The sequence below is a fragment of the Astatotilapia calliptera genome, chromosome 7, assembly GCF_900246225.1.
Source record: "Astatotilapia calliptera chromosome 7, fAstCal1.2, whole genome shotgun sequence".
Lineage (NCBI taxonomy): Eukaryota > Metazoa > Chordata > Actinopteri > Cichliformes > Cichlidae > Astatotilapia > Astatotilapia calliptera.
In genome coordinates this window covers 51,070,365-51,096,415 of record NC_039308.1, presented here as the reverse complement: position 1 = coordinate 51,096,415, position 26,051 = coordinate 51,070,365, and the positions used below count along the sequence as shown (strand labels likewise).

General features: G+C 40.5%; 2 protein-coding genes across 2 annotated transcripts; one reads left to right on the top strand and one right to left on the bottom strand.

The window, feature by feature from the left end:
• Window positions 1-1,551: 1,551 nt before the first annotated feature.
• On the top strand, window positions 1,552-7,698 carry LOC113026544 (ankyrin repeat and SOCS box protein 13-like). Its single transcript, XM_026175455.1, has 6 exons — window positions 1,552-1,801; window positions 2,449-2,648; window positions 2,771-2,921; window positions 4,732-4,866; window positions 7,063-7,254; window positions 7,344-7,698. Exons 1-6 carry the CDS (start codon window positions 1,759-1,761, stop codon window positions 7,490-7,492), a joined length of 870 nt encoding a protein of 289 aa, XP_026031240.1. The 5' UTR covers window positions 1,552-1,758; the 3' UTR covers window positions 7,493-7,698.
• Window positions 7,699-15,324: 7,626 nt separating this feature from the next.
• Window positions 15,325-24,641, bottom strand: LOC113026543 (neuroepithelial cell-transforming gene 1 protein-like). Its single transcript, XM_026175453.1, has 12 exons — window positions 23,407-24,641; window positions 21,828-21,894; window positions 20,922-20,981; window positions 20,124-20,231; window positions 19,879-20,043; window positions 19,726-19,788; window positions 19,551-19,647; window positions 19,376-19,452; window positions 17,814-18,071; window positions 17,551-17,721; window positions 17,273-17,459; window positions 15,325-16,251 (listed from the first exon to the last, which is right to left on the bottom strand). The coding sequence occupies exons 1-12, from the start codon at window positions 23,568-23,570 to the stop codon at window positions 15,917-15,919; spliced, it is 1,752 nt and encodes a 583-aa protein (XP_026031238.1). The 5' UTR covers window positions 23,571-24,641; the 3' UTR covers window positions 15,325-15,916.
• Between the last annotated feature and the right edge of the window lie 1,410 nt (window positions 24,642-26,051).

The following is a 26,051-nucleotide window of genomic DNA, read 5'->3' as shown; positions in this document are numbered from 1 at the left end:
ATCTAAAAACATTGGTTAAATGACTTTTCCCTTTCCATTGAGGGGAAGTGGTAACTGGGTGGCTAATGGTTAGTCCTGTGGCCATACAAATAGCTACCAGAATGAACTCACCAATAACCACTGTTACCATGGATCATGAAATAGGGTGGAATCCATCCCACAGTTAACCTGTTTACTTAACCTTATCTAACCTAGGAGTTGCAATTGAAATATAAAATAGCACTTAAGTGACATCATGAGTTAATGTGTCATGCTAGCTAAAGCTCGCCAAGCTAGCTCTAAACAGGCACATGCCATAACCAAATGAATAAAAAACAGTTCTTTACATACCATATTATTGACAGCGATGTAAACCTTTTTTATTTGCTGGTTAAAGTCATTAGATAAAGTAGAGAAACTGAAAAAGGAAGCTAACATGGAAGTGTGAAAAACTGGGGTTGACTCCAGAAGTGATGTGATTCACGCTATGTTAATACACCAATTTTTAAAGGATTACAAAACATGTTTACACTTTGGTACAAAAAACAATTTACACATTTTTATAAGTCATCCAACAGGATAATGGATTGACAGGTGTCATGTTATGATGTAAACAGATATTAGTCTCGTGTTTGTAAACTGTTTCTTACTTTTAAGAAACCCCTGATTAGACACAGTGTCAGCCAAAAGTTTCCTGGATGAGGAACCGAGGCAGAACAGTACACTGTATATTAACAATTTGTGCATTAGACACAGTTCAATAAATTGCATTTTTTGGGATACAGTGTGTGGAGAGATATTTGCAGACAGTGACACTAAGATGACAAACATCTGAAATATGGGAAAGTCTGGTGGTTCCTGATTGCATTATTGCTTTTGTGCTCAGCCGGTGTTGTGCCAAAAAGTGATTTCCAATGTTTCCGTGTTTTGTTTTGTTTTAAATCTTTGCTTATCGGCTGTAGTCAACAGGAGTTGTGAAGGGGTTGTATAAAAAAAGAAGGTAAAGGAATTATATGTTTTTTGTTCTCTGTGTTCTACATTATAGTCAGTCAAAAGCTACAATCAAAAAAAAAAATGATTGCAGCTTCTACAATGTGTCAGGAATGTTCTTTCTGGCTCAAAATGACTCATAAGACTCATAAGTATCTCATAAGATACATTTGACACAATATAGATCAACATTTTAAATATTTACGGATTCTTTGTTTTTTGTTTTGTTTTTTGGCAAAAACCAGAGTACACTTTCTATCACGACACTGGGATTTGGTCTACATCTTTGGTGGACTTTTTCATGTTGCATCACAAGTAGCAACTTCTGCTTCCAAAAATGAAAAATACCAAGGCTTCAAAATAGGTCCAAAACCCATTGCTCTGTCCGTCTTTTATATACAGTCTATGCTTTGAATCCACAAAATGGATTTTAAAAATGTGCTACACAAATAAATACATATGTCCTATTATTCTGCATTACTAAAGAACCACAACATATACAATATATATTTATTTTTATATATACATATATAAATGTGTGTGTGTGTGTCCTTTATTATTTTCATTTATCTGTAATAATCATAACCCTTCGCCTACATATCCCAGAATTCCCCGGCGTTGTTTATTTAGGCGAAACCTCAGCTGCTCAGACTCTGCACAGGGTTGCACGGTGTGTGTGGTAGTACTCGTAGTAATGCAGTCCTTTCGATTTTTGTTGCTTTGCTTCAAAATGAAAACCATGCTCGGCTAAATCTGCGTTGCTGAGAGAGACAAAAACAGGAACATGAAATGGAGATCACACGGGCCAGACCGTCCTTGTATGGAGAAATCGGTAAGTAGCTTAGAGTTGGTGACTAACAGTAACCGAGACAGCCGTTTCAATAAGGAGTCTGGCGGTTATTTTCCCGATGATGCCAGCAGATCCTAGATTTATTAGCTTTTCATTGCCTGCCTTTCGTCTTTCTTTGACGATACTGATTAAGGCTAGCCTTAAGCCAGCATGGTATCTTAAACTGGTTGACGTTCGTCTGAGAGCATGACGTCGCGCTTTAAGCTCGTTGCTGAAACCAGCAGGCATTGAACTGCCTGTTGTGCAACTAGTTCAGCAGTGGATCCATTATAACGCACACCTCACACCATGTAAGACAAATACATGTGCTATTCAGGTGGGTTGGGCCCTGCTGCACACGTGCAGAGCACTAGTGTCATTTGTGTTTAGGTTGTGCGAAACCACTTTCTCATGTTCCCAAACCTCTTCTCCTTTCTGCGCATTTGTCATCCCTTTATGTTATTTAATGGGTAACTCTATACAAAGTTGTCTTGACATGGGATTAAGAGCTGCATGTTTTATGAGGAGAAGAAACACTCTGGCTTTTCTTTTAGAAAGAAGTAGTATAAACGCTCATACATCCCCTCAACCCCCTTCCCTTGACTGTGAATAGATGCTCTTAGGTTTTGTTTGGTTTCACATCTTTGCAGCACACGGCCTTGGATTCTGGACAGACCGGTCAGCAGTGCACGAGGCTGCTGCACAAGGCAGGGCCTTCCAGTTGCAGCAGCTGATCGAGGGAGGTGCCGCAGTTAACATAGTGGCTGTGGACTCCATCACCCCCCTGCACGAGGCCTGTATACAGGGACAGGCCCAGTGTGTTAGACTGCTGCTGGATGCTGGCGCACAGGTGAGGAGGTTTTGTGGTGCTACCTGACTTCGGCACGTCACTAGAGAATCAAGCACAGTTGGTGGCTTAGGTGGTAGCTCAACATGGTGCATGTGTGCTGTCATTACGGCCCTGTCCTTCAGGTGGACGCTCGTAACATCGATGGTAGCACGCCGCTGTGTGATGCGTGTGCAGCTGGAAGTCTGGATTGCGTCAAGCTGCTGCTGGAGTATGGAGCAACTGTAAATCCTCCCCTGTTCACCTTCTCACCTCTTCATGAAGCCTGCATGGGAGGTGTGTGTTTTCCAACACAACATTGTGCATAATCATATTTTAAGCCATGTCAGTTGATTAAAATACACTATACTGCCAAATGTATTCAGTCACCCTTCAAAATCATTGAATTCAGGTGTTCCAATCACTTTCGTGGTCATAGGTGTATAAAATCAAGAAGCTAGGCATGCAGACTGCTTCTATAAACATTTGTGAAAGAATGGGTCACTCTCAGGAGCTCAGTGAATTTGAGTGTGGCACCCTGATAGGATGCCACCTGTGCAACAAGTCCAATCGTGAAATATCCTCGCTACCAAACATTCAGCAGTCAACTGTAGTGGTATAATAAATAAGTGGAAGCAACTCAGCCACAAAGTGGTAAGGCCCGTAAAAATCGCAGAGCAGGGTCAGCGGATGCTGAAGCGCATAGTGCGCAGAGGTCGGCAACTTTCTGCAGAGTCAGTCGCTATAGACCTCCAAATTTCATGTGTTCTTCAGATTAGCTCAAGAACATGGTGTAGAGAGCTTCATGCAATGGTTTTCGACCCCAGTTGGGTGTCGGCCCTACCTGCTGCGACATGACTGCGCACCAGTGCGCAAAGCAAGGTCCATAAAGACATGAATGAGCCAGTTTGGCATGGAAGAACTTGACTGGTCTGTACAGAGTCCTGACCTCAACATGATAAAAGGCATTTGGGAAGAATTCGAGTGGAGACAGTGAGCCAGGCTTCATGTGTCTCTCACAAATGCACTTCTGGAAGAATGGTCAAAAGTTCCCATAGACACCTAAACCTTATGGAAAGCTTTCCCAGAAGACTTGAATGGTTATAGCTGCAAAGGGTGGGCTGACATTATATTAAACCCCATGGATTAGGAACGGGATGTAACTCGAATTCAAATTGGGTGTGAAGGCAGATGAGCCAACACTTTTGGCAAGATGGTCTCTCTAGTGGAGAAACAGTGCAGCTGTATTGTAACAGAGACCTTTATGGCTCCGGTGGTGAATACAATGGGAATCAGTGTACTTAAAGCTGTAGCTCCACCTGCACAAATCCTCTCCATTGTATTTAAAACAAAAAACCAAAAAACTAGACGAGCAGGTTCACCGACTCTCGCTGACCAGTGTTAAGACAGACGGTGATTGTGGGCGCAGCTTTGCAATGATGTAAATGTCTACGTGACTGAAACTGCATCCAGGGCCTGGGGCTTGGTGCTTGGTTTGTGACATACTCGTTTTACAATAATGACTACAAAAGTGACACAGAGATGTTTGTTCATTTATTTTTTTGTTCTTGTGGAATTTACTATGTTCCCGGTCCATCTGTCATAGAATCACCAAAGCTTCAGATAGCACACCACACAGCCCAAGTCAAAAAGATAACCGTATGCATGCACAGCTTCACCTGTTAAAGATATATAGTTCATATGGATCGGAATGACTGGAACATGTAGGACAAAATTATTTGGAAAGCAGTCCTGGGAAAAAAGTCTTTGTGCCGACCTTCAGGTTCTCTGTAGAAAGATGGAAGGATGCAGAACAAACCACTTACAGACTGTCACCTTGAGTTTCACAACTATTTTCAGCTTAATATTTATAAGAAAAAAGTTCTTAAAGTCCAGCTGTGATTCTCTTAATGGCATTACACATGGTTACAAATGCATTGAGAGGGACACCGAAAAGGACTAATTCTTCTGATACTAATAATTATTGCTGCCAAAAATTCCAAATGTACCTACCTGCATCGCCAACATTTGCTCAACTGCAGAACTTTTTAGGTTTATACAACTGGAATTAGTTATTTTCTGTGTTTGTTTTTTTTGTAAATATCAGGGAATTCAGATTGTGTTCAGCTCATGATCAATCAAGGAGCTCACATGGAGGCCCATGACTGCCACTATGGGACACCGCTCCATGTAGCCTGTGCCAGGCAACATTATGACTGCGCCAAAGTTCTCCTCAACGCAGGTGAGTCCAGAAGCCTGTACCACAAAGCAGGATTTGAGCTTTTCAGGGAAATTTCAGGGTGGTTCACTTATTACCAGGTTATATCGCCATGCTAACTTAACCTGTGAACCTGAATTCTCTGAGAATAGCATCACATTAGTGGAAGATTCATCAATCAGACCTGTGTGCTCATATAGTAGGAGGGTCTAAATTTTGTAATTTTTACTTTATTTTATGGTATATCTTTTTTTGTTTCCCTGATGGATTCACAAAATCTATAATGAGTATAGATTATTGAATCCAACTTTATTTCTTGACATTTTTCCAGTTATTTTTAAGGTTCTGTAGCTTTAGCAGTAATCTGTCGTTCTACAACAGAGCACCTCTTTGTACTTATGGACTTTATATCACATTTGCACAGATTAAGCCAGTGTTTGGATTCTATTTTTATATTTATTCTTTACTCGCAGACCATTAAACACCACTGGGACTGCAACTCTCTCTTACACATTAGTTTAATGAAATTCGTTAATGTGACTAAGTCTTGGGCTATTCCTTATTTCTTTATATTTTTCTGCCAATTAGGCGGATATTCTTGTACTATCTTTTTGTAAAGTGGTCTTAAACAATAGTTCTCCAGGCTTGCCAAAGACCTTTCAAAGTGTTTCTTTGGATATTGGTTGCTTTTTCACTCATATTCAGCCCAGTCCTTGTGTCTGACCTTTTTTATGGGAATACTTTCTTGCTTAAACCACTGAACACTATGAATCATTCAAGCGTAAAAAAGACGAAACAGTGTCCAGTTAGCCCTGAAAACTTTGGTATCTTTAAGGACTTTGTTACTGGCACATTGTTGGGTAAAACGAATCTGTGTCAAATGCTAAAGATAAAAGTTTGACAGACATAATATAGTATTTCGGATGTGAGAGATGCATCTGGCCTTTCAGGTGATCAATTTTTTCAAATTGGGGGCAACAAGTCTTATGGAGTGATAATTCCAAATTGGTAATTTTTGGTTTGAATCATGAACATATACAGAGGAGGTCAGGAGAGAGGCATGACAGTGTCTACAACCATCTGTAAAACACGGTGGAGGCTGTGTCACGGTTTGGGTTTGCATTTCAGCCAGTGTTGTTGGAGATTGTTTTGAACTTGATGGATTTATCAATGCAATAAATTACCATCAGATTTTTAGCTCACACAGCTACTTTGTTTGCTCTTGATGTATTATTACTTTAGTATAGTTTGTCTCTGTAAAAATGAGCTGACTGGCTGCCTGTCCATAACAAGGTTCGTGTGACTGCATATCTTGTCGATATTAAGATTAAGCGAATTCAAATCACTGAAAAGGATCTCTGGCGTTTCCTCTGCGCACCACGGCTAATGAAATTTACAGTTATGATGTACTATTCAGTCATCATGGATTAGAGATAATTTAGTGTGATATGCTGTCTTATCTGTGCTTCTTTAAAAAAAGAAAAGGACTAATAAGCTGTTTTTAGAGCAGAAACAAAACATGCTGCATTACTTAGTAATGACAGCATTATTATAACCATGATATCATGGCTTGTTCCATAATAAAATCTCTTGTACATGGCATGTATGTAACTCTCAGTCTAAAACTTAAAATGGCATGGCATGCAGGGTACCGGCATTTTTAAACTTTTTCTGAATAAGACGAAAAATAATTTTCTGTACAGTCAAGTTTTACCTTCACAGCTTAACTACAAACAGGACACGTATTTCTAAACATCTAAACACAGGAAGTTGACTTCTCTTCATTGTTATGCGTAGCACTTTAGACTTTGAGCGTGGACCTCGTCTTTCAGTATCCTCTATTAATAATTGTATCAGTGGATCCATCCACAGTTTCACTGTTCCAACGTCTGTCAGTAGTAGCAGCTACAAGCATACCCCACTGGATCTGAAGCTTCCTCTCTTATCTGTACAGAGAGCTAGCTCAGTCGGTTTTTTTATAATACATTTAGGCTAAAAAGGTCAGCAAACAACATTGATAGTAATGGACTTACTGAAAAGGACCTGCAGCCATTACCAGGATATATGTATATAATATATTTTTTTACTGTAATATTTGGTGTCAAATATATTTCTTGCTTTATAAAGTGATTATGATGTTTATAATTTCTATTAAAAACACAACCTTGGGCATCAGCAGCGCTTTCCTCTCTCTTAGAAGTTTGTTTTCCTTTTTGAAAGGGGCAAACGTGAATGCTGCCAAGCTCCACGAGACAGCTCTTCATCACGCAGCCAAGGCAAAAAACACAGATTTGATTGAGTTGCTTGTGGAGTTTGGGGGGAATGTGTACGCCACGGATAACCTGAACAAGAAACCTATCCACTACACCACTCTGGGATCCCCATCGTATCTCTGCCTCGAGTTCTTTGAGAGTGAGTATCCACCTAGAGTACATCCTGTTTATTTTAGTCCATCAAGAACACTAGTGACGCATAACTTGAGATGGCTTTTTCTGTCTTAGAATACCCCCTGAGTTTACAGCAGATCAGCAGGGTGGCAGTGAGGAGGATTCTCGGCACAAGAGCGCATAAAGTTGTTTCTAGGCTGGACTTGCCTAATCGTATCATAAGCTTCCTGTCTTACATTCCGGCTCCAGTCATTGAAATTTAATCGCTGGTTGCAACGGCTGTTCCTGTGGCCCTTTCATCTGAAAATCATGTGACAGGATGTTTGAGCTGACAGTGATACCACACATTTCCCAAACTAGATGGGTGTATAGATTTTTATTTTATTTTATTTTTTTCAGTTAAATACAATGACTTTTTGTCTAAGCAAACTGAAAATGGGATTTTTTTTTTTTTTTTAAGGTCATAGCTACAGCAACAAATTATTCTGACAAACGGAAAGAAAACCCTGCAGTATTTAGCCTTGACGTTTGACGTAGTTGGCAAACCTTAGCCTCTGCATCAAATGAATGTTAGGTCAAATGTTTTTTTTTAATGCCCTTTTCCTCTAATTTGCTCCACCCAATACCGAGAAAAATCTCCGCACCTTCTAGTGTTTAGGGCTTTGTTCCTTGGTAGGTTGTGCACAATTTAGGCAAGCAATTTGCTGCTCTGTGCGAAGACCGAAAGATTAATTTTTGCCTTTTAAGGCCATGCACAGCAAGTGTCAACCTTACACAGGGGGTTTCCATATTTTAGATGTCCTTTGAGAACTGTGGTGGTGTGTGCCGACTTGTCTGGCACATTCCCGGTGTGTATTTGTTGCAACAGGCCAAGTTCTACCTTTTAATATCCATTATTAGTAGTTTTGAATTCATGTACTCCCCCCCCCCCCCCCCCAACCCCCACCCCATACTGATAAGATAAGATAAGATAGAACTTTATTAATCCCTCGGGTGGGTTCCTCTGGGAAATTCGATTTCCAAAAAAGCACAGCACCGACAGAAGTTACAGAGTTATACACACACACATATATATAAATACAGAGACAATATAAATAAAATATACGAAGGGGATAAATAGAATAAATAGGAATAAAAATAAAAATACAAGTGAATTGCACATTTCAAGTATTGAGTCTACTGATACCAAGTCCTGAAATGGTATCAGTATCGGAGCGCACCTGTGTGTATTCAGAGGCTTTGGGAGCACCATTCATCATTTCACATTTCTTGGAATAATTTGTGTTGATATAACACAGTTTGCTTTGTGGAGTTTGAGATGACAAGAAAATACTTGTCTTGTGTCAAGAACAAGACAAGTATTTTCTTGCTATACTTGTCCAAGTATGTGTGAATGTAAGTTTGAAGACCAAAAAAAAACTAAAACCCTGCAATATCCTGTAATACTACATTAACTGTTTTGGCAACATGTGGTTTGATTACTAGGACTGCATATGAATATGAATTTGTATATATTCTGTAAGTATTTATTTTTAATGTAAATTTGTACATAATACAGATGGTTCTACCTCTATCAAATCTGTGTAAATAAATACCAGATGACTACCACATGAATTTAAAAATAACTTGGTGTTGTTTTAATTGGACTTCAAGCGTCATTTAAAAAAAAAAAAATTTTTAAACACCCACAAAACTGTTTTAGATTTACAAGTACTTCATTTCCTTTGGAATTGACAGACTGCGTGAAATGAATGGAAAGTTCCACTGGAAAAAAAACAACTTAAAAAACATCCACTTGAAAAAACAACAACAAACCCCTATAGTTCCCTAATGGGTTTGGGAACCAAGCTTCACCAGTTGGCAATGCTTAGCTGGAAATGATCTGAAATTGCGTTTTCAGGAACTAATATTGTGAAAGGTTATACAGGGAGTGCAGAATTATTAGGCAAGTTGTATTTTTGAGGAATAATTTTATTATTGAACAACAACCATGTTCTCAATGAACCCAAAAATCTCATTAATATCAAAGCTGAATGTTTTTGGAAGTAGTTTTTAGTTTGTTTTTAGTTTTAGCTATTTTAGGGGGATATCTGTGTGTGCAGGTGACTATTACTGTGCATAATTATTAGGCAACTTAACAAAAAACAAATATATACCCATGTCAATTATTTATTTTTACCAGTGAAACCAATATAACATCTCCACATTCACAAATATACATTTCTGACATTCAAAAACAAAACAAAAACAAATCAGCGACCAATATAGCCACCTTTCTTTGCAAGGACACTCAAAAGCCTGCCATCCATGGATTCTGTCAGTGTTTTGATCTGTTCACCATCAACATTGCGTGCAGCAGCAACCACAGCCTCCCAGACACTGTTCAGAGAGGTGTACTGTTTTCCCTCCTTGTAAATCTCACATTTGATGATGGACCACAGGTTCTCAATGGGGTTCAGATCAGGTGAACAAGGAGGCCATGTCATTAGTTTTTCTTCTTTTATACCCTTTCTTGCCAGCCACGCTGTGGAGTACTTGGACGCGTGTGATGGAGCATTGTCCTGCATGAAAATCATGTTTTTCTTGAAGGATGCAGACTTCTTCCTGTACCACTGCTTGAAGGTGTCTTCCAGAAACTGGCAGTAGGACTGGGAGTTGAGCTTGACTCCATCCTCAACCCGAAAAGGCCCCACAAGCTCATCTTTGATGATACCAGCCCAAACCAGTACTCCACCTCCACCTTGCTGGCGTCTGAGTCGGACTGGAGCTCTCTGCCCTTTACCAATCCAGCCACGGGCCCATCCATCTGGCCCATCAAGACTCACTCTCAAGGTTTGGAGGCCTATCTCCACCCACCACCACTTCCCCTGCCAGTGGCGGACTCCCTCAGGTGTCGGTGCGTTGGTGGTTCTTTGTGTCTGGGGGTGGGCGTCCGGGTACACACCGGCTCACTCCTTGGCGGCCGCTTATCGGGGCCTGGAGCCTGGGGCTCGCTCGGGCCACTTCGGAGGCGGGGTGCCCCCGGCCTCTCGGCCTGGGGCTCGGTCACTCAGGCACAGCTGGCTGCCGGCGGAGCTCACGGGCGCGTCACTGCAACTCCCCCTGGCTTCTGCTCCGCGGCTGCTGAGTGAGCCCTCATCTGGGACTCTCCTCAGCTCTTACTGGGACAGTGGCGCGGCTGCCCCTCTGTTGGTCTTCCTTGGTCTCTTGTGTTCTGGGGGCCTCTGGATGTCTGGAGTTTTGATCTCCTCCATACCTGCTTCATACCCTGGAGGACGGGGCTGTGGCTCCCCACACTCCCTAGCAGATCGTTACATGGAGAAACCTTTGGAATGCAAGCATGCTGATCCACACAGGTATGCACACAGGTGTACACACGGGTGTTCACAGACGCGGACTACAGCTTTCTTGGCTGCTGCCTCAAAGCACATTGTGCGCTGTCTATCTTGCGTGCTGCACAATATCGTTTATTATTTAGTATCTACTGATATCTACTGCTAGCTAGTTTATTGTGATGGTGCCGTTTTTTTTTATTATGTTGCTCTTTGTTGTTTGCTTTCTCTTCTGTTTTTTTTCTCCATACAGGTGACCCAGGTGTTTTTTTTTTTTTTTTTTTTTTTTTTTTTTTTTTCCCCCTTTCTTCCCCCCCTTCTCACTGTCTCTTCTCCCCTTTGGTTTCTTTCTCTCCCTCTCTTTCTTTCATTCTTTCTCCCTGTCCTATCCCCCAGTCATGTCTGTCCCGTTTGTAGGAACTGAAAATAAAATAAATTCATAATTATATTAAAGGTCAATCAAATGGACCAATATGGCAAGGCCATGATGATCCACTTGGTAAAATAAATCCGCTTGGCATCTTTCTTGGCCTTAAGACAACAATTCTGATGGCTAAAGATCCAAACGGGACACAAAAAAAAAAAGACTCACTCTCATTTCATCAGTCCATAAAACCTTTAGAAAAACCAGTCTTGAGATATTTCTTGGCCCAGTCTTGACGTTTCAGCTTGTGTGTCTTGTTCAGTGGTGGTCGTCTTTCAGCCCTTCTTACCTTGGCCATGTCTCTGAGTATTGCACACCTTGTGCTTTTGGGCACTCCAGTGATGTTGCAGCTCTGAAATATGGCCAAACTGGTGGCAAGTGGCATCTTGGCGGCCGCTGCACGCTTGACTTTCCTCAGTTCATGGGCAGTTATTTTGCGCCTTGGTTTTTCCACACGCTTCTTGCGACCCTGTTGACTATTTTGAATGAAATGCTTGATTGTTCGATGATCACGCTTCAGAAGCTTTGCAATTTTGAGACTGCAGCATCCCTCTGCAAGATATCTCACCATTTTTGACTTTTCCGAGCCTGTCAAGTCCTTCTTTTGACCCATTTTGCCAAAGGAAAGGATGTTGCCTAATAATTATGCACACCTGATATAGGGTGTTGATGTCATTAGACCACACCCCTTCTCATTACAGAGATGCACATCACCTAATATGCTTAATTGGTAGTAGGCTTTCGAGCCTATACAGCTTGGAGTAAGACAACATGCATGAAGAGGATGATGTGGACAAAATACTCATTTGCCTAATAATTCTGCACTCCCTGTATATAGATTGCATCTTTCAGTCACATAGCAGACTCAAGTACATCATTGGTATCTTAACATGGAAACTTTTTGAAAGACAAATATTTTCTTAATGGCAGTTTATTGGTTTATGTGCAAAACTGTTTAAAATGGGCTCAACCAAAACACGTCCTTTCAAAATGGCACAACTGCAGATAAACAACGTGTAGGTGGTTGGACAGCAATCATTCGAATAGCACCCTATCCCTTTAAGTCAGTCAGACTCTAGGGTGGGACAAAAAGTGAATGATTAAATGTGACCATAAAGCACAAAGGAAAAGTCCTCTCTGCAGCCCTTCTGAAAGGTTGCTCTGATAACATGGTTTTTATTCTGGTGAAGACTAGAAAAGCAGCCTGAAATGAACCTGAAACCTACACCTACGCTCAGACAATAAAAGCATTCATTATGCCTGACTTGCACTAAAGCATGACTGAACATGAGCTTGTGTTACAGAGCAGCATGGGTAACAAGTACAAAGCAGCTAATATTCACTGTAAAATCCTTCCTTTTTTTTTTTTTTTTTTTTAACCAACTGTTTTTACAGCAAAGATTAGTACAAATACAAAGTATGTTGTCTGTGGACTGAGCCAAAAACTCAGCTGGTGTAGTCACAACTTGCTTGGTGGAAAGTTTGGTCGTCAGTGATAAACAAATATATATTACTAACAACAAAGATGACATGTGAACGTTCATCTGGAGGATGTAAAAACCAGAATGTGGAAAAACTAGAACAATTGCCGTGAGATGGAGAGATGTTAGCAACCAAACATGCAAACAGTGAGCAGGAAGTGAAAAGAAAAACCAAAACGTTAACTGTAACCTCAGTGCATCTGGAGACAGCTCAGTTAGGGCCAAAGTGTCAATGCGAATTAATGTCCTTACCCACAGTTTGAGTATTTTAAGCTCGCTGTGACATCACAGCTTCTTCCTGGCTGGACGTGCCTTGTTTTTGTAAGTTTACTCTCTAACTTAAGAGAGTACAGTAACCTGCAAAATTGGTTTCTTTCTGCTCAACAATACCAGCATGTTCTTCACTCTGGAGATGGTCAACACACGCCAACAACTGCATGATGGTGATGACGTTTAGTGAGCTGTCACGGTCTTCTGAATCCAGAACTGATAGTTCCAAAGTTAAGCGACAGGATTAGAAGAAACGTTTTTGTGAACCCTTTAGAATCAGCTGCATTTCTACTCTGATTATTAATAAATGTGGTCTGATCTTCATCCAAGACACATTAATAGATGTGTTTGGGTTTTTTTTATTTTTTTTTATTTTATCACACTGAATAATAAGAATAAGAGTCTGGGTTTGAAAGTGCATATGAATGAATTTGTGACCAAAAGATGAATTGGTTGGAACCTTGCCTCAAGCACAACTTTCACAGGACCTCAGAAGAACCATTTTAGAGGTTCATAAAGCTCAGAAAAGACTACAAAAGCAATTCTAGAGCCCAGTCCAGGATGTCCATCAGTCTGCATTAAGACACAATGTCTCATTCATAAGGTGTTACTGCTCTCCCTGGGAACTAACACCTTGCAAAGATTATACCAACAAAAAGACACGTAGTCCTGAAAAAGGTGATGAAGCAGCCAAAGTGACAGGAGAACATTGCAATAGCAAAAAATACCAAATAATAATCAGGTAATAGAACGAAAATAAGAAAACATAAACCAAAACGGTGCCGCCTAAGATCAAAGGCTAACTGGATGATCTGGAAAGCATCAGGTATTCTTTGAACATATGTACGTTATACTTACTGGGAAGCATGGCAGAGGAACCATCAGGGTTTGAGCTTATTTGCTTTCCTGATGCATGAATGCACTGAAACTGGGGGGAACAATGAATGGTGACTATAAAGGCAGCAATACCTGACATAAAACCGGCGGAGCACACAAATGAATGGACAGCAGAACGGTTGCAAAAGAAGAAATTCATGTTTTGGAACGAACAAACCAGAGTCGTGACCTCAACCCAATTTGTAATGTTGTAGCGCGATCAGAAGAGGGCTTGTGAATCTTGTCATAAACTGAAACTGATGCATTTTTATTTTTTTTTTAGGAGGAGGAAATGTGCAAGTTATAAACGGTTGCAGGAAACATCCCCTGTTCTCGCTGTACAGTTTTTTCCAACCTGGACTGTTAATGTTCAATCTGTGTGCTTAAAGATTTGAACAAACATTTGAGTGTTAGTTCAGTCAGACCGGTTTTTCTTAATTGCGACTTAATAAAGATTAATACAATGACCCCCTAAAGCTGTGGATATCCTTTTACCTTCAGCAGACAGTTAACAGTGAGTCATTATTTAATGAAAGGTTTAGTCCTGAGCATTCAAAACTTTTTCCACTTCCCCAAGCCGGCCATTTTATCTTACCCAAACCTCAGCAGCTGTGTTCAAGGGGAAGCAGGTGTTTGCCGTGTAGGCTTGTGTTATCAGGGCAACGGTCAAGTCAAATAAAAGGAGGCGTGACAGCTTATCCTTAAGCTTTGCGCAGACTCCTGCTTTCATAACTCTCCCAGAAAGAGTACATGACGCTCAACATTGGCAGTTGTAAGCATCTTTGAGGAAGAGCGTTTCGGTTAGGCTGTGGTGAAGCATCTCATGCTGGTGACACATTATCAGCTATAAATACTACTGATCAAAAGCTGTATAAGAGGCCCCCCAAGGGTTTTAGTGGAAGTAAAATGTGTGCAGATAAAGCTGCTGTGTGGCCGTCTAATCGAATTGAAACAAAACATCCATCAACAGAAATTCCAATGATCCTTCGAGCATATAAAAATGAAAAAGAACTTAAGAAAGTCTTTCAGGTTCCTGTTTTTAAAATAGTGAGTGAAGAATCGGTTTAACGAGATAGAGGAAGTTGGCAATGCGATGAGCTGTTCTCTGACTCTTTATGACAATATATTTGAAATACGCTTTGTACTGACGCTTGTTTCCCTGAATGCTATGAATACATCTAAGTTTTGCAGTGATGCTCTTTTCGATGACTGTTTAATACTGAAAATTGACGTACACCTTATCTAGAGTCACACTGTGTCAGTTGTATGTTTTACAGTGAAAACAAATGCAACAACGGATATTGAGGTAAAATTTTCATACATGTAAATCAGGCTTTGCAGGTGTGTAAAGACGTCATTTTCAATTTTGGATTTGGCCTGAAGAGCTACGATGGGCATTTCACAGCAATTAAAACAAAACAAAAGTCAAACTTGCCTCTGAACTCAAAAGGATTTATCCATAACCTGTCTTTTTTTACATTTCGCCTTTTCCAGTTTGATATATTTGAACAAAAACACATGAACAAACGTGCTAAGAGTCGTTTTTTGAACACTAATTGGAAAGAAACCAGTGTCTAGTTTTTTTAAGCTTCTGTTTGCTTTAAAAGTGTTGCAACACCGTTGAACTGCCCCGTTAACAATAAAGGGAAGTGACTGAGAACTCAAAGTACAATCAAGAGGATCTTAGTAACCTGCAATAAAAAGTCTCAAACTCAGTTTTACTAAATGTTTTATTTTTTTCCTTTTTGATTAACAAATTTCCTCTGAATATGTGATGAATTCTTGATGTCCCTCCTTCCCCCTTAAAAACAATTCTTTATACATCTGTGGTCAGTGCTCTCACACGTGTTCTGCTCCCTATCTTGACACTGATCTGAAACACTTTGAGCCTTGTTTCCTTGGTAGACAGTTTCTTGGTCCCTTATCTTGGCACAGATGACACTTAAAACGGACAGCTTCACACTTGTTGCTCGTGCTATAGACACACAGTCACATCCTGATCATAGCACAAGACAGAGACGGTTTAAAAAAACAAACAAAAAAAACAGCCTTAACCAAAAACCAAAGCTGAAAAAGTTTTCAAAGCAACAAGACAGAAAACTCTGCTTTACAGCTGCTGTAAACACATATGCAAATAGCACGCTTTTTTTTTTTTGTAAACTAATTACACATTTTTAAGGGCTACAGTTGGATTAACATTTGGACGCTGATGATTGGAGAAGCCTTTTCAGTGCAGATGGATAAAAAAAAATGTGACTAAACAGGACACATGTCAAATACATGTAAGAGGAACCCTCTAAATAGCTACACTCCAGTTTCCTTCCTCTTCAGTGATCCCTGTAACTTCTGGTCCAGTCTGGTTTTGGAGAGCGTCTGAGGCCTCAGTTTGGGGCCAGAGACAGGAGGAGGACAGTTCTCATTTTCCTCTTCGTCACAGACTGTGGTTGAGGACACAGAGGAGTGGCTTTTTGCTGGGATGGTTTCCCCCCGCTGAACTCTAGCTGGAGCCCCCTGCTGTTGGGACATGGCGGTTCGGAGGCAGTTGAGCCACTGCTGCTTGTGGTAGACGTCACTCACATGCAGTGTGTGGGTCTGGCCGTGAGAAGGATCCAAAGAGCTCACGCGGAAAACATTCTTAGCTAGAGAAGAAGAGAATAAAAGTGGCAGTCAGAAAAATAATACTGATGCTTTGAAGCTACAGGATTCTGGAAAATCCTTTTTAATGACACTCAAAAAAGAAAAAAAAAATTCTTCGCCAGTTCATTCAGCATTATAAACACCAGTCCTATAAGAATCCATAATCTCCCACCTCACCCAACCTCCTCTGCATGTTTCTTCTAAAGAGTAAGTCAACACAATGGTACAGACAACTTGTGAGCAAATACAAAAAGGGCCGCCAGTCGTGGCAAGCCAAGTGTGAATTATAACATGACTCAGCAGGTTCACTCTGGTGTGCAGTGTGCTTTAACCCCGTAAAGCCCAAACTATTAAATATTACCAGAGAACTCGAGTGTTTATTGAACTTACAGACCAGTTAATTTATTTTGTTAAATAAATATTAATTAACATCACTAATAATTATGAAAAAGAATATCAATTAAAAATAAAGAACGCCCATCAATGGATGTTTTTGGAGTATGTTGTGTGGTTTAACATATCAGTCCAAAATTTCCCATCAAAAACTGGTAAAATGGATAAAACTTGACGTAAGGATGAACATGTGTAATTAGGTCATATCAGGTTAGTGTGACTGTGTATTGCTGCTCTTGGCTTCACCATTTTAGCGAAAAGCATACTTTGGAAGTGGACCACTACTAAGCCCCCCCTTCTTCTAGCAGGAGAATATGACTGAGGTTTGTAAATGAAAGTTGGCGAGAGAAGAAGCAAGACGCAGCTACTGACTGGATTCAGGCATCCATGCATGCTGAATATTTGTGGAGTTACAACTAAGACATTTTCAGTTATAAAGGTATTAGTTTTACTATAAAAGATGCATTTCTAATAATTTAGTCTACAAAAATTAAGCACAGAAAAAGAAAGCGTCCAAAGTGACATCTTATAATTGTTTTGTCTAACTGATGGTCTAAAACCCCAAAACTCCTCATGTTTACACTGATATGAACTCCCGTCTATTATTGAAGCCATCAGAAGTCAACCCACCTTTCTCTCCATTGGTGAAAGCCCCTCTGAAGGACCCGCCCATGCGGATCTCTCCATCCTGCAGGTCCTCCATGGCCAAGTCTCGAACAGGGATGGGCTGTCGATACACCTGGAAGCAGCTCCTCTCGTTGCGTGTCACCGGCCGAGTCAGAACGAGCAGCTCAGAGAAGAGGAACACGTGCAGCCTCTGAAGCAGCACAGTAACAGAGCGTGAAACTTCAAAACGACACGAACGGCGTGCAGCTACTGTAACAGCGAGAAGAAGCATCCATTCTTACCGAGCCGCTCTTGTTCCTCAGCTCGCCGTGACACAGAAGTGTCTTACACTTATCTATGAGGGGGTCCCGCTGCTTATCGTCCAGAAACTCCAGTTTGTCAATGTAATACTGGCACTCAGACTCCCCCTTTCTCACGTTGATATCGGACAGGATCTCCTGGATTATAGTGATCTGGATAATAAAAAGTTATCGTAAAATGATGGTGTATTTTATTTGCAACAAACATGCAAATTGCCAGATTATGTGGCACGCAGGTAACGTACTGCTGTCTCCAGACTGGTCACGTCTGGGTGATCGGGAGGAGTGTGTCTGAGGATCTCTCGCAGCAGCAGCGGGTATTTTACCAGACGTGAACGAGGGATGTCAAGGAAGCTCCAGAGGTCCAACTTCCTGCTGAAGGGTGACTCCAAACAGCGCTGCAGGAAATCCTGCACCCGCCTGTCCTGCTTTTTCTGGTCCAGCAGGGCTTTGGCGGCAAGCTGGTTGCTGCAGTAGTTTTTGTAGGCATTCAGACGGGGCAGCTGAGAGAAAAACAGTCGGAGGCAAAACATTTACACGGTGCACTTTTCATGTCGTTAAAAAAAAAAAAGAAAAGAAAGAAAATATCCAAAGGCTGCTTGTCGGATTAGTTTTTTAAAAGGATTTTCAGTTTCCTCAAAAGCATCTTAAATATGAATATTAGCTGATGGCAGGCTGTGAAGTTTCAGTCAGCATCATCAGTTCTAAAGTAAACGTGATCTCTACTGCCACCATATGAAGACTATTGTTAAAAAAAAAAAGGTAAAATTAGAGTGAGAGAATAAATTAAATAAGAATCTGCAACCAATTTACTCATGCAACATTAAATATACAAATTATTGTCATGTACAGCCAACTATTAAAAAAAATGATATAATAAGTACCAATTCTAGCAAATAATATTTTAACTTTAGTGAGTTTAGCAAGAATTTTTATAATATAATATTTGTATTAAAATGTCCTAACTTGGCAAAGCCTTATAGGATAAACATCCACTAAATACACTCACTGCTAAATTAATGAGGTACAAATTATGGGCTCTTTTTGTAGCACAGATTTAATAAAGTGCTGGAAACACTTATGATAACAATCATACAGTTGCTGCATATTTGTTGGCTACACATCCACAACAATAATCTCCTGGTCAAACGAATCCAATTTGAGCCGATCTGAGCTTTGTGGTGTGACTTGACATGTTTTCCAGCTGGATGGGCATATGGTCATAAAAGGATAGCCATGGTCAGCAACAATACTCAAGTAGGCTGTGGTGTTTAAACAGTGTTCAATTGATACTAAGGCAACCAAAGTGTGCCACAAAAATATTCCAACACCATTATACCACCACCACCACCAGCCTAAACCGGTGATACAAGGCAGGATGGATCCATGCTTTTATTTTGAAATTGAGACTCGTCAGACCGGTCAACATTTTTCCAATCTTCTGATGTCTAATTTTGGTAAGTCGTGTGAACTGGGATCAGTTTTCTGCTCTTAGCTGACAGGATTGGCACCTAGTGTGGTCTTCTGCTGTTGTAGACCATCTGCTTCAAGGTTTTACTGTAGCTGCAATGAATGGCTAAGTTACTTTTGGCTTCCTATGAGCTCAAAGCAGTCTTGCCCTCTCTTCTGACCTCCAAACTTCTCCAGAGTGGTCACATCTGGGTGATCAATGCAGTGCTTCTGAAAATCGTCTTGACCGTGTCTACTGGGCTAAATGCACTGATTTGATACCAAGTGAGTGGCCGATTAGATATCTGTGTTATCAAGGTGAGTGTATATTCTCAGGATAATGTTACTGTATTCATACCCAGTCTATCACTATCTGCCCGATCTGTGCTACTGTTCCATCAGAGCCAGTTCCCTCCGTCAGCTTCACCAATAACTCTGCAGAATGTTAAAAAAAGAGAGAGAAAAAAAGAGACACATTTGTTAGCGAAAAACAAACAGCTTCCAGTTTTATATCCAAGTTAGCGAGAGCTCACCTTCGTGTAGAGGGATATATGCATCCAAGTCGCCAAAGATGTGAGCCAGCTCCTCCTCTGTCATGATGGAAAGCTTTAGCATCGGATCGTGGTACGCCTAAACACAAAAGCAGCAGTTTGAGTAAAAAAGGAAGCTGAAATTAAGCTTCTATTTTTACTCAAATATTCTACTAACCTTTCGGGCAAGTTGAAGATCTTCGATGAGGTCCTGCTCTCCCCTGTACAGTTCATAAATTGCCTGAGAATAAAACAAATGCCGGAGAGGTTACTTTCTCAGCTCTCAGCACATTTAAGATCCTGCTCCTGACTTAAGGCTGAGCTGCACAACCTCTTGTCTCTTGATCTCTTTTGTTGAGAACGTGCTCTTCTGATGGACGTCCAGCGTCTCCGACCACAGCGTGCTGTTTCTCCGTTTCGTGGGGGTTGGACCTGAAGCTTTGCTGCCAGCTTTGAGGGACATCCCTGGTGACTTGGTATCACGTGATGACATTGACTACAAAAAAACAAAGGCTGTTGTTATTGAAGATGGTACGGGGTAAGTGTTGTTTTTAAGTGTCACAGCACAGCGCTCACCTGGATGGTCTGACCAAAGCGCCGCACTGCTCCATTCTTTGAAGGAGATATCAAGTTGACGAGGGATGAAACTTTGGCAAGTGATCTGACACGCTTGTTACTGGGTTCCTAAAAAAAGAAAAATACAATTATAATAAACTAAAACTGTAGGATTTATTTATAATTGAAGCTATTGGCATTTTTAAATAGCCTCACACACAATTTACTCATATTCCTTTCATCTATCTTCTTAAATGCTCTATTTAGCAACAGCAGTAAAACACCTGGATGACATGAAACTGATCTGCTCTCTTAACAGTTTCAGTTTAGTCTCAGGACTGTTTGCTGTGCAGATGTATTTATGTTGCACTTAGATCTACAGTCTGACTATGTGATCTCCAGTGAAACACACACTGAGAAGTTATATCCATGAACAAAGTGTCTGCTTGGTTAGATCTCTTCTTGTACTTCATACGGTTCTCCTACACATTTGAGGGAGAATTTCAGCTTTCTCAGCTCTTCCTTTCAAATATCCGAGTAGAGGAACTTTGCTCCTGCTTCTACAGCACAGAAACATAGTGTAAATGCTACGGTGATGTGCTGAACTGAACCCTGAATTTATGACAATCACAGCACCAAGAGACGCACTGCTTGTATACTCTTTCACAGTTATTTCCTCAGCCGGTCTGAGGCATAGCAGGATTATCCTCAGCCTGCATGATTCAGGCTGTCTGTGATGACAACCCGAGTCATGCAGAAGGATTAAAGTTTATGGTAGAGATGCATTCAGGTGCAGAAAGGAGGCTTTCCGACTCTCACCTTGAGGTCAAAGCTGGACAGGCTGACGGTATCATCCTCCTTCTCTTTGCGCTTTCTTTTCTGCAGCAACAAAACACAAGATAGCGGTTACTTTTAAAGACCCGATGAGTGTTTAAACAACAGATTTAAAGCAGCATCTCTTATATGAACATAACAACGACAACAGTCCAAAATGTTATCCTGCTACCCATGACCAGATGCAATACGTATATGGGGGTTTCCTGTCTCAGATTGGGACTTTGACGGGAGACTACCCATGGCAGTGTTCTCTGTCGACACACAATGAGTCCATGTTGTGTTATTATTTGGGTGAAAAGTATGCATTTCTCCATTATTTGTGACAGGTGTAAAAATAAGCCGCAGCACAACTTTACTAAAAATTGAACTAGCCTTTTACAGGCTCAAACCTTATGGAGAACTACTAGAACTGATTTCACATTCTTGAATGTTAAAAACACAGTCGTCGTCCCCCCCCCGTGTATATTGGTACAGAACGTCTCCCTTCTCCGTCTGGATGTAACACTCCCTTTTATCTCCTAGAGCATTTACTTCCGAGCATTCAAACCACGGACAGTACAAAAGTTCAACCCTTTCAGAATCAAAACACTGGAGGGTGGTTGGCTGATCTGGTATCTGTGTAAAATGTGCAGGTGCGGACAAAGCCAGGGGGGCTGACGCACACTGTGTGCTTGATTTTTTTCTTCTTAAATGTTATTACTGTGATGCTCGTGATTTTTAATGCTGGATAAAATCACCAAAAACCTCTCAGGCAAAGGTTTTGGAAAACCATACAAGCCATATAAGACATGGATCAAGAGAGCTGTTCAGTTTACAAAGAGATAATTGTGTGAGGGCCTGATCGCTGTAATAAAACATGATGCCGTTGCATATCAAACATGAACTCACTAGGCTGAAATCCCACGGAGTCCCAGGAGTGAGGAAGGTGAAGGAGCTGCCTCTCTGCAGTGGTGGTCTGTGGGAAATTAAACAAATCATGTTTGGCCTTGCACAATGAAAACACATTTATAGCATGGTCGTTACACAATGGCAGCTTTTCATTTTCTGGTATCTTATCAACATGGTCAGCAACAATATGCGAGGCTTACAGTATAACATGGAAGCATTTTTGTTACCCTTTACGTTGCAGTTATGTTTCAAATATGTGCTCTGGGATGACTGAGGCACAACAAAGCCATTTAAGGAGCTGTGCGGTTCTGTTGTGCTACTTGTCAATTTTGGCGACAAAACAATGAAACTACACAGTTTCTGTCAGGGTCAAGGCCAAGGGGCAGCTGCACCCACTACTGCAAAATCCCACTAACAGTGCTCATGACTCTGAGGAATGAGTAGAACCAGTACTGTAAAAGTTTTGTTGAGAGTCATGAGATCTGATTTACTGACATCACGTTAACCATTGTTAACAGTCACCACTTTCTGGGAAAAAACAGTTGGAGCCAATCACATTTTTTGAAATCCGTATCTGATATTATACGGTTTGCATTTTTTGAAAGTCTGCAAGTACAAATACAGGTGCAGTGCATGGCCATCAAATTAAAGCCACAGTACACTAATCAAAACGAAGCATTATAAAGCAGGGTGATCAAATAACAACAGTGTTTTATAACATAAACATCTATATAGTGTTTATAATGCACATATAATATTAGCCTTAAATGATTTGGGGAATGTTTTTTTTTTTTAATTAAGCCCAGTTTAATATTTAGAATGTAATGTTATGACCAAAAGATGTAACCTCATGAACTCGTGTGGGCTAACCTTAACCCACATGTATGTTGTTGGAGGGTGTATATGCAGTTGTTTTGGGTCACTTCTGTTTGGTGAGAATGACTCCCACGTAAGGAAAAAGGTCAAAAAATTTGGAGATTCACAGAAAGTGCATGTTGCAAGCCTCAATGAGATGTGCTGTATAAAGCGTAGACTAACTGCAGCTTTTGCAGTCTACCAAATGCACATATTGCAATTTCAACTTGAAAAAATTATTCAACCCTAAATGATACAACAAATAATGTTCTTTTTGCAAACTTTTGCACAGGTCTGATTACAACGTCTCTCCACCTGTAGTATTTTGATGGTAATTTGCAATAAAAGAAACGAACAACCTGTAAACAAAGTTTTGTTCCCTCCCCACAACAAATAAAGATGTATTTTACAGAGGATGACATTATTACAGCCCTAATATAAAGATGATGTCTACTGCACAGGAAACTGTACAAATCCTAAATCACACACACATATGCATGTAAAAATTAAATTAATTATCTCTTTATTAAAACAAGATAAGCAGACATATGTGTATTTTCAGTCGATTGGTTGGCTTCCGAGGTGCACTTGAAAGCACCTTTTGCCAGTTACAATACCATCCCTGCCCGTCACAGTTGGCCGACCGGGTAATGGATAAAATGTTTGCTGTAGTATACTGTACTATATTGCAAAAGTTCTGTCGAATAAATAATTATGCTATCACCTTTTCGCAGCTACGTGCTTCTTAGAGCTGTTTCTCCGTAAGGTTTGAGGCGAGGGCTCCGCAGCGCTGATCATACTGGTCGTAGACGTCCTCGATGACACCCTGCGAAGTTTGTGTCTTTTGTTTTCCGTCGTGCTTCCGCTAAATTCTTCGTTTTCTTCCATTTCCCGTGGCTATACGTTGTGAGATGAGTTATACCCGAAATTATTTATGACTAAGCGAGGAAGATAGAAAAACCAAACGTATGAAAACTGGCCCTATACGTACAAAGAAAACAGAAGATCGATGACAACAGAAGACACAGCACGGCGGAAGTTTGAATATGGCGGATTCTTGGAAATGGACCAATCAGGATACGTCTCGGAGCTCCGCTGCTAGACTAGGTGGGAGGAGCCAGTCTGAGCTCGTCCGCGTTTCATAACGAAAGATAATGAAAACCAGCCTATCAGAGTTAGCGGGGTGCACAAAACCTGCAGTATGAATTGACTGGGGACAAGACAACACTGATCCATTCTGATCCATCAAAACTGATTTATGCTTTGTTTGTTTGACTGTCCACTCCGTGCAAGGCAGAAAGCCTACTCACGCAGTCCAAAGACATGCTAATTAGATTAGCTGGTTATTCTAAATTGGCCAAAGGTGAACGCTTGTCTGACTCTCCATGTTAGCTCTGTGATGGACTGGCAAAGTGTCTGGGGTGTGGTCAGCTCAGATAACCTCCAGTGACCCTACACCTTGTATGGAGTCATTTTTGACAAACTTTACACTATCAGAAATGACACTTAGGGAAAATTGAAAACTTGCCACAGAAAACATTACCAGCATTAAGTATTCTCAGAACAGTTTCAGAATGAAAGCAGGGATGTAGTTTTTTATCGTCTTCAGGCAGAACAAATTTGACTGTTAAGTAGAGTTAATCATATTAACATATATTATTACATAGGACTCTCTTTTCTTAATCCACGTTTATGGTGTCAGGACGTCTGTGTTCAAATAAAATCACTAGAATTGACTGAATTTTCAACCACTTTTGAAAATAAATTGAGTTTTGGACACCTGGAAATGGCCCTCGACCCCCGAGTGTATCTCTAGTACAGTGAAAAACAGGAACTTTTCTGTCCTTTCAGTTTTTATCTATTACTTAACTACTGTAGTGTAGTATGAAAGGCAGTGTGTTTCTTTCTTTTAAGTCACGGGTCTTTTGGACTTGTAGATTTGGAATCTAAAACTGGGTACTTGGAAACACTGAAAACATATGCAATTTGTTCCTTTGTTGATAATACTCATAATGTGTGAAGTAAAGAAAATTCTTATTTGGTTTGCTGACTTTACTTTATTTTTCAAAAGATGAGCCACGACATTCACTTTGATTCAGATTAGCGTTTTGACTCGAACTGGCACATACTCATGAATCAGGTGACCATTGTTCTGATCATACTGACACAAGTGATGTGACTCAGCCACATGACTAGAAAAAGAGCATCTCAACTGAAGGATGATCTCTGTTCTTTTTATAGTTCAAGATAAAAACATTAGCTGTGAAGGCAGAATCAAACCATTCAGCGCAATCAAATTTCTGCACTGTTACTAACATAAAGACAGCAACTAAAGTTATTTTCATTATTCATTGACCTAGCAGGTATGCTTCAGATACGATCTTCTCACAAAATAAAGTTCCACAAAAATAGATTTTATTTGCACAGATATATTTTATTTGGATCCAAATACATTTACAAAAGACTTAGTTTTGTTTCATTTTACATTAAAAAAAAGTTTTTAAACTTGAAATACTATTCAGTGATGCTGGTCTCACCTACAAGACAATCCTCTGATGCTATTAAAGTAATACTATCAACAGAAACGTTGGGACATCATGATAGATGATGAATTGGATTTAAACTATAAAAACTCATCTAGCAGCATAACAAACCCTTTTTTATTCAGAATAGTCCAATTGAGGAGTCACTGATTTTGAAGAAGTCACTTAGGTGAGTGACAAAATGCAGTACAGAATGTCCAAAAGGTGAAAAGGCAACTCCAGGCACTCTTCTTCCCACACCATGACTCCACTCCCATGAGAAAACGTGCTCTGCTTCCAGCTCCTGGAAAGACACAAACAGATACACACAATGAAAGGGCAATACACTGAAGCGAGGCCTTTCATGCACATTAGTCTACAGTAAAATAGTGCGCACCAAAAGCGGCCCTCAGCTGAAGCTAGCGACGGCTGGTGTGGCAGCATCCAGTGCGGGAACACTTAGGGACTTACGATCCCTCCGGCAACCCAAAACTTCCATGAGCTCACATAACCACAGGCAGGGAGATGGAAGAAAAGGGAGAGAACACAACCAACATTATAAACAGAAGACAATACAATCAAGAATCTTGGGCCAGAGGACCTGTGAGGATTGTCAGCGCGAGAAAAAAAAAATACACACACAAGCCCTGAATCACCAGACACAGATTGTGAACAAATAGTAAATGTAGCAACATCTGTGTGTGAAACACAACATTTCTAATATGATTAGATCAAATTTGCTCTGTCCTGAAAAAAGAGTGACACATCCAGTTGTATAAAACCTTTTTCTATAGACATTAGCACACACTCCAACAGGTTTTCATCCACTTGAACCCAAAAAGTCATT

Excerpts from the sequence above, each read along its gene's own strand:
- LOC113026543 (XM_026175453.1), bottom strand. The coding sequence starts at position 23,570 with ATGGAAGAAAACGAAGAATTTAGCGGAAGCACGACGGAAAACAAAAGA. Across the intron at positions 17,722-17,813 it reads TGACCAGTCTGGAGACAGCA|ATCACTATAATCCAGGAGAT; the intron begins GTACGTTACCTG and ends TTTATTATCCAG. Across the intron at positions 17,460-17,550 it reads TGAGGAACAAGAGCGGCTCG|AGGCTGCACGTGTTCCTCTT; the intron begins GTAAGAATGGAT and ends GTGCTGCTTCAG.
- LOC113026544 (XM_026175455.1), top strand. The coding sequence starts at position 1,759 with ATGGAGATCACACGGGCCAGACCGTCCTTGTATGGAGAAATCG. Across the intron at positions 1,802-2,448 it reads GTCCTTGTATGGAGAAATCG|CACACGGCCTTGGATTCTGG; the intron begins GTAAGTAGCTTA and ends ACATCTTTGCAG. Across the intron at positions 7,255-7,343 it reads CTGCCTCGAGTTCTTTGAGA|AATACCCCCTGAGTTTACAG; the intron begins GTGAGTATCCAC and ends TTTCTGTCTTAG.